Genomic DNA, 8,365 nt, shown 5'->3' on the forward strand with positions numbered 1-8,365 from the left:
CTCTCTGTTCAGTTCTTTCTGTTGTTCAGTTCTCTTTCTGTTTGGTTCTACCTGTTCAGTTCTTTCTGTTCGGTTCTTTCTGTTCAGTTCTCTCTGTTCGGTTCTTTCTGTTCCGTTCTTTCTGTTTGGTTCTCTTTTCAGTTCTTTCTGTTCAGTTCTCTCTGTTCTACAGAAATAAAAACCCGTTTCTAATGTTCTGGTTCTGTTGATCAGCCCTGATTTCCTCTGACGACTCTCTGCGAGTCGAGCTCAGTCTGAACGCGGCGGAGAGTTTGGTGAGGAGGAACGTCTTCGCAGCGAAGGAGGTGAGAGCAGAAGGAATGTTGGGTTTGTTGTTTCTTTGTTCTTTTGTTTCATTTGTTCATTTGAACAAAAGAATGAAAACATCCATGGCAGCAGAGTCCAGAGATGGTTTTCAAACATCTTATTTGACATTATTTGACGCCTGCTCCATCTCAGATTTGCTGGTTTGCATGAATAAACTATAAACTCAGGCCTGTCACAATGTTTTAGACATTGTCTGACTCTGGTTCGTTTATTGTTTTGTTGTTTTTCAGATCAGTGTCCAGATGACCAAAGTGCTTCTTCACATGGAGGACAGATTCAGCGTTAGCGGCTTCCTGGTCCTCCGGCAGGCGGCCATGGTGGCTCTGACCGCCGTCGACTCTGTTCCTGTACGACTTTGATTCCTTCTCTACGTCCAGCCTGATCGCGTTGCGCATCGTAAATCCATCCGTCTCCGTCTGTCGCAGGTCACTCAGTACTTGACGACAGAGTTTTACTCCCTGAACTACAGCCTGCGGCAGCGACTGGACATCCTGGAGGTGAAACCAGCAGCTTTAGCCACTTTTAAGTCTTTATAAATCTGATCATGTTTGGGTTCTGCAGGTCCTCGCCTTGGCGGCTCAGGAGCTTTCCAAACCAGCCGCCGATAAAGTAACCGCAGCCGCCTCGGGGCTGACGCCTTACCAGAGCAACAGCGCCGCCGGCTGGAGACAGGAAGTGGAGAAGAGGATCCAGAATAAAACCAAACGCATCTCAAAGGTCGCTGCTCGTCTCAGCGCCTCGCTAAACGTTTTAAATAGTCATTTAACAACCAGAAATATTACTGCTGAATCCTCAGAGGCGCAAGTTCTAACTCGCTTGGGTTGCTAGGCAACGGGGCTGGGCTCTGCGTGCGTTGCTAGGCAACGGGGCTGGGCTCTGCGTGCGTTGCTAGGCAACGGGGCTGGGCTCTGCGTGCGTTGCTAGGCAACGGCTCACTGGCCTGGAATGTGGTTTTGAAACATAATTTTCCGGACACCAAAAAACATGAAATCATTTGCAGGAAATGACTGGTTGTTGTTTTCAGAGGCAGCAGAGAAAAAAAAAGGGAATTTAATAAAAATATTGAAGTAGATGTTTAAAATAACATACCCAAATCTAATTTTGTTTTTTTTTTTACTCTTACTTAAATAATCTGAGTATCAAAATAAAGCGAAACCTTTTTAGGATCCATCAGAAGTGCAAACGTCACAGCAGCTGCTGAAGTTTCAGAGAAAATGAAGAAACAAAATCTTCTGGATTTTTTATTTTTGGTCTCTTGACAGAATATTTTTCCTTTATACGTCATATAAAAATATAAATATTGATTCAGCTGAAGTAAACTAAAGCCAGGTAGCAGGAGTTTTCGTAACCACGTTGTTAAACCGGTTTAAACCGTGTTTTCTGTGACTTTTAGACGTTTCCCTCTGTAGAAATTGTTCGTTTCTTTAAGTCAGGCGTTACATAAGACGACCGTCCAGCTGCCCGTGTTGCATCATGTCGATGTTCCTGCAGGGGTCCGGCCAGCCGCGAGCTGGAGCCGCTCCAAACCGCTACGCTCCTGTTGCCGGATACTTCTTCTTTCCTCTCCTCAGAAATTACGACAAGTTAGTATTTTAGCGAAACTCTGAAGATTTTAGTAGTTTTAACTGATGGGTTAAAGAAAAACTCCTTCCTGGCAGGCCTGAGGTGACCTTTGACCTGCTGGGCAGTGACCACCTGGTTCTGGGCAGGTTGATCCACACTCTGGGCCTCTTCATGCACCTGGCCGTCAACGCACCGGTATTATATTTTATATATGTATATATGCGTCCACATTTGTTTCAAAGTCCTGCTACTGATGTTATCATCTTGAATTTTGTCAAATTTATGAGTCGTATGTAAACATTATAAATCTGATCATGTTTGGGTTCTGCTGGTCCCGTTAATCCAGACTTCAGCTGCTAATCTGACTGAGCTATGCTATGCTAGCCGTTTAGCCTGTTTCCTGCTGATCCTCGTGCTGTTTATTCCCAGATAGCCGCACAGATGGGAGCTGCGTTGTTGGACTTTGTGTGGGCCGTTCGGTACCACGCTGACCCGTACGTCTGACTCACACACAGGCTGACCGGAAAGTCTGGAGTTTTTAATGGTTTTTATTGGTTTCTAATGGTTTTTATTGGTTTCTAATGGTTTCTAACTGGGTTCCTCGTGGTTTCTGTTGGCTTTGTGTCCTGAAGGACGGTGAGGCGAGGCGTCCTCTTCGCCGTCTGCTCCGTGTTTCTGAGCATGCCCAGTCAGGCTCTGATGATGGACCTCAGCCAGCAGCTGCTGGAAACAAGAACCTGGCTGGCAGGTAAAAAATAAAAATAACAGAAGAAAATATGATCAATGAAACACTAGATTAGAGGATTCTGAGTTTCAACGATTCAGGAATGCTGTCTTTCCTTTCCTTCCTTCTTTCCTTTCCTTGTTTAATTCCTTCCTTTAATGCCTTGTGTCCTCTTTCATTCCTTCTTTCCTTTATTTAATTCTCTTTATTCCCTTTTTCTCTAATTTCCTTCATCTTTCCTTCCTTCTGCCACAGATTCATGCTGAACTTTTGTGTTTTTATATTTTAAAATCAACATTAAAAACTAAAAACGGGAAAAGTCTCAAATTTCTCCGTGAAACTGAAACCAAATTTTCACGACATGGAAATTTGACGCAGAAGAGAACGAAGCATGATGGGATATTTCTCTGACCTGAAGTTCACATGTCCACCTGCAGACTGTATTTCTGTCAGCAGTCTCCCATCACACACACACACACACACACACACACACACACACACACACACACACACACACACCACATACACACACACACAGATTTCTGGGAAGGAGATCAGGAACCAGGATGTCCTGTGATGCGATTCGCTCCGTTTTTATTTCTTTTTGCCTGGAGCAGAAAATCAATTTCACAACGAACTAAAAGTTTACACACACACACACACACACCACATACACACACACACAGATTTCTGGGAAGGAGATCAGGAACCAGGATGTCCTGTGATGCGATTCGCTCCGTTTTTATTTCTTTTTGCCTGGAGCAGAAAATCAATTTCACAACGAACTAAAAGTTTATTTTCCTCTCTCTAAAAACCGGTTCTGGTTCTGGTTCTGGTTGTGTTGTCCGTCCACAGATGTGGCCGAAGCGGACCCGGACGCCGACTGCCGTAATTTAGCTGTGCAAAGCCTGGTTCTGCTGGACCAGAACCTCAAGAAGCAGCTGCAGAACCCGAACGGCCTCAGCCTGGAGCCGTGACCGGGTCAGCATCTGCATGAGGAGAGGTTCTGACGCTCCAGGTGTTTCCTGGATGTTTTCCAGTCGTCCGGATCAGGACTTTCTTTAAACTCTGCATTTACTATCGCAGGTGCTTTTCTTTTTTTTTTACACTTCCTGGAACATTCAGCCGGACACAGGAAGTGGACTGGTGACCAACGTGACGCCATTCACTGCAAAAACACAAAATATTACCAACAAAACTAACTTACAAATCACTTCCTTATCACAATGTAGGAGCTTGTTTACTCAATAATCACACAATATTGAAGAAAAAGTGTGAGTTCCATTGGCTCCATTGCCTAGCAACCTCAGCCGAGCCCAGCCTGTTACCTAGCAACCTAAGTCAAGCCCAGCCTGTTACCTAGCAACCCAGTTCTAGTTCCACTGGCAGATTATGTCACTTTCAATAAGACATTTTTCCATTTTATAAGTAAAATAACCTGCCAGTGGAACTAGTTTTTTTTTTTAGCAATATTAAGGATCTTAAAACTAAGTTCTTATGTCACTTTAAAAGTTACTTGTAAGTTTGTTTTGTCTCATTTGTAGTGTAATAAGATATTTGCACTAAAACTAGACAAACATACTTGGTGTGATTTTGTGTTTTTGCAGTGTATGAGTCGGTTCCTGCCTGTCTTTCTGTTTTAGTTCTAAATATCAGGATTAAAACTTAACTTCCTTTTGACCAACATCTTTCTGGTACAAGCAGCTGTTTGTGTCCAGAGGACATCCTGTGAATATTTCTGTACAGATGGAAGTACTACTACGTCCGGTCGAGACAGTCATCTGTACAAGCTGGAATATTAAAATGCTTTTTGTTTGAAACATCTTTATTTTTTTGTTGATTTTTTTTTTCTCTCTCATGTAAACTAATGAATTTTATGAGTTTATAAATATGTGTTGCTTGCTAAGCCTGGTAAAGATGCATAAAATACTTTAAGGGAAATTCATAAATTTTATTTTGATATAAATTTTACTGTAATAAAATGAAAAATCTGTTGTTTGAGTAAATATGAAGCTAAGGTTGAAGGAACTAAACTCTCCTGTTGGGTTTGGTGTGAATCAACACGTTTGTTGAAAAATCTACGATGCCAATGAAATTTTCCCTTTTTATTTAAAATATTGCACTTTTTAAACCATAATTTGCCCTTTTGTGGGACAGAATTATGGAAACTTCCAGCAACCATTTTAGAACAAGCTTAATGTTGGCTAGAGTACATTTGAAGTACTCTAAAACTATTATTAATAAATAACACCTGTATATTACCGTGAGCAATAAGAATGGGTTTATAGAGCTGTAAATGATCAAACATTTATAAAGACACAAAAACTTAAAGAAATTGGTGCATGACTAATCAGAATACTAAGAAAAATCTGCTAACAGCACACAAAGTTAGAAAATTTGTGATTGGAGGCTTAAGCTAATTTTTGAACATCATCATAATAAAAGTACTGTTTGAACATATTCTACTAAATAACTGGAACAGCATAACAAAATGTTAAAATAGCGCAGTTTGTGATCTTACGGGTTTTCGTACAGGCTTCTTCTTCCGCTCACCATCAACGTTCCATCTTCGGCACGGACTCGGCTCCGTTCGCTGTTTTCCGTCGCTACGCCTCCTTACGTAGCCTCTGAGGTTGTCATGGGCAACTGAGAAAGACGCTTTTCCAGTAGACAACACCGCTTGAAGTAACGGTCCATATGACGCGCTCGGTCCGTTGTGACAAAGCGAAGTGTCGCTAACTGAAAAGAAGAGACAGTAAAGTAAGTCTTCATTGCTAAATAGGTTTTGTAGTTTTTGTTTATTTGCGTTTCAGCGAGGAAGAGTCTGCAGGCGCTAACTTTGCTAGCTAAGCTAATGCTAGCAGCTAATTGATGCTGTGAGGTTTGTCATGTTTTACACTTAACGCCTCTGGCGTTCTTGATAGCTGACTGTTACGTATTGGAGACCGTAATCGAGCTCATTTAAATATGCCTGTGTTCATATTATACGTTGCTAATACAACCTTAAAGTAAAATTGCCCAGAAGGTAAGCCAAAATAGAATGGAAATGTCATTTAATATGAGGAAATTCGGTTGTACCAGAAGCCAAGTGACAGGAAAATGTACACATGTAGCGTCATAACATAAAAATAAACAATAGGAGACAAATAGTACAGTACAGTTATTAAAATAAATGTGCAGTAGAGTGGGATAATTTTTAAAAAGAATAAATGAAAACGAGATTTTTTTGCAAAAAATTTAAAAACTACTCATTTTAATTATTAAATGATTAAGAATCAACTTCTGATTCACAACCTATATTAACACCAAGTAATGAAGTGATCTGTATCTGTATTATTTTATTATTGTGCCCTTAAAAATGTTCCTTGCAGTAAGGTGGGAAAGAAAATGAACAACACAGAGACAATCATAGAACAACATCAGCAAGACAGTAAAAAATAAAATAAATATCTGTACAAATATCAATAAAACAAACCTGTCGTAATAAGTAAATAATGAGCCTGATCATTTCCATTCAGATAATATTTTAAGGGACATTTTGTTTACATAACAATCATAATCCATTTTATTTATGGTTTCGATTGTTTTTATGTTTTTATTATGTATTGTTTTTGATTGTGTTTTATTTTGGATATTTAAAATGTTCTTTACAATTTTACAGTTTATTAGAGGGCAAACTTGCATTATTATGCCTTTACCTATATATTACTTAAAAATATATAGATACAGGTAAACAACAATATTATTATTGCAATAATTTCTGAGACAATTTATCGTCCAGCGAAGTTTGTTTTACCAGATCAGACCAGATCACATTTTAAACTCAGCTGTGAGAAAAATATCTAGAACATGATTACTGATTAGAATAAAGAATAAAGTTCTGTCTGATTTAATGTAAGTTTGAATAAATCATCTCACACATGCATAGTTTGGTATTATGTTCCTAACTCCATCTCTGCCATCCAGCCGTACTGAGGGAACATGGCGGTGTATTTCGACCACCGCATCGAAGCCCCTGACAGAAGCAATCTGCCGTCTCACCTGACCTGGCACGCCACGCTCCCCATCCTGGCTGTGGCGTCGAGCAGCCCTGCTTCCGGTGGCAGCGTGGATCTTTACCTGCAGCAGGTAAACTGGGATCAGACGGTCGGGTGGATCAGATGTAGCTCTGTTAAAAACGATTCCTCTCATCGGTTCCTGTTTTGTTTGCGTGACGTTTTGAACTGTGTTTGTGTTTTAAGAAATATCCAAGACGAAATCCCTTTATTTCTGACGTTATGGGAGAGGAACAGATATTTCTGTTTGAACCAATCTGGTCCCCCTCCTTAACATTTATTGTTTTAATACTGATGATTTTGGCAAACAGCTCATGAAAACCCAAAATCTCTGTCTCAAAAAATTAGCATATTTTATCCGACCAATAAAAGAAAAGTGTTTTAATACCAAAAAAGTCAACCTTCAAATAATTATGTTCAGTTATGCATCAATACTTGGTCAGGAATCCTTTTGCAGCCTTCAGTGCTGCATGGAGGCCATCAGCCTGTGGCTCTGCTGAGGTGTCATGGAGCCCAGGATGCTTCGATGGCCTTAAGCTCATCCAGAGTTTTGGGTCTTGGTCTCTCAGCTTTCTCTTCACAATATCCCATAGATTCTCTATGGGGTTCAGGTCAGGAGAGTTGGCAGGCCAACAGTAGCACCATGGTCAGTATACCAGTGGTTTTGGCTCTGTGAGCAGGTTGTGCTGAAAAATGAAATCTTCATCTCCATAAAGCTTTTCAGCAGATGGAAGCATGAAGTTCTCCAAAACCTCCTGATAGCTGCTGCATTGACCTGCCCTTGATAAAACCCAGTGGACCAACACCAGCAGCTGACATGGCTCCCCAGACCATCACTGACTGGGGGTACTGGACACTGGACTTCTGKCCTTTTGGCATTTCCTTCTCCCCAGTCGTCCTCCAGACTCTGGCACCTTGATTTCTGAATGACATGCAACATTAGCTTTCATCTGAAAAAATTACTTTGGACCACTGAGCAACAGTCCAGTGCTGCTTCTCTGTAGCCCAGGTCAGGCGCTTCTGCCGCTGTTTCTGGTTCAACAGTGGCTTGACCTTTGACCTGGGGAATGCAGCACCTGTAGCCCATTTCCTGCACGGTGGCTCTGGATGTTTCTGCTCCAGACTCAGTCCACTGCTTCCCTCACGGTCTGGACTCGGTCCTTCTCCACCATCTTCCTCAGGGTCCGGTCACCTCGTCTCGTTCTGCAGCGTTTTCCTTCCCACTGAGGAGCCTTGATACTCTGGGAACAGCCTATTGGTTCAGAAATGTCTTCCTGTGTCTCACCTCTTGCTTGATGTTGTCAGTGACTGGACAGCAGTCAGGTCAGCAGTCTGACCCATGATGGCGGTTTTGATTAATGAACCAGGCTGGGAGTTTTTAAAAGCCTCATGAATCTTTTGCAGGTGTTTAAGTTACTCTGTTGATTCAGATGATCAGGTTACCTGCTCGTTCAGAGAACCTTTTCATGATATGCTAATTTTTTGAGACAGAGATTTTGGGTTTTTATGAGCTGTATGCCAAAATCATCAGTATTAAAACAATAAAACACCTGAAATATTACAGTTGGTGAGCAATGAATCTAAAACATGACAGTTTAATTTTTGTCATTACATTATGGAAAATAATGGACTTTATCACAATATGCTAATTTTTTGAGAAGGACCTGTATATATATATATATATATATATATATAA

At 41.0% G+C, this 8,365-nt stretch overlaps 2 protein-coding genes across 3 annotated transcripts in view; both read left to right on the forward strand.

Annotated features, from left to right (window-relative positions):
• The window catches only part of telo2 (TEL2, telomere maintenance 2, homolog (S. cerevisiae)), a 12,919-nt gene extending 9,164 nt beyond the window's left edge, over positions 1–3,755 (forward strand). The window contains exons 12-20 of the mRNA XM_008436363.2: positions 214–305; positions 558–674; positions 753–824; positions 889–1,044; positions 1,819–1,910; positions 1,986–2,085; positions 2,320–2,384; positions 2,523–2,638; positions 3,470–3,755. Of these exons, the coding sequence (XP_008434585.1) occupies positions 214–305; positions 558–674; positions 753–824; positions 889–1,044; positions 1,819–1,910; positions 1,986–2,085; positions 2,320–2,384; positions 2,523–2,638; positions 3,470–3,591 (932 nt within the window). The 3' untranslated portion in view covers positions 3,592–3,755. The remainder of the gene's footprint in view (positions 1–213; positions 306–557; positions 675–752; positions 825–888; positions 1,045–1,818; positions 1,911–1,985; positions 2,086–2,319; positions 2,385–2,522; positions 2,639–3,469) is intronic.
• Positions 3,756–5,142: 1,387 nt separating this feature from the next.
• The window catches only part of ift140 (intraflagellar transport 140 homolog (Chlamydomonas)), a 42,703-nt gene continuing 39,480 nt past the window's right edge, over positions 5,143–8,365 (forward strand). Inside the window, exons 1-2 of one of the 2 annotated variants that reach the window (XM_008436366.2) lie at positions 5,143–5,374; positions 6,581–6,742. In XM_008436366.2, coding sequence (XP_008434588.1) covers positions 6,596–6,742 — 147 coding nt within the window. In that variant the 5' untranslated portion in view covers positions 5,143–5,374; positions 6,581–6,595. Of the gene's footprint in view, positions 5,375–5,396; positions 5,496–6,580; positions 6,743–8,365 lie in introns of those variants that run through there. The other variant, XM_017310939.1, reaches the window with a different exon arrangement.

This window comes from Poecilia reticulata, linkage group LG19 (genome assembly GCF_000633615.1).
Source record: "Poecilia reticulata strain Guanapo linkage group LG19, Guppy_female_1.0+MT, whole genome shotgun sequence".
In the NCBI taxonomy this organism is placed as follows: Eukaryota; Metazoa; Chordata; class Actinopteri; order Cyprinodontiformes; family Poeciliidae; genus Poecilia; species Poecilia reticulata.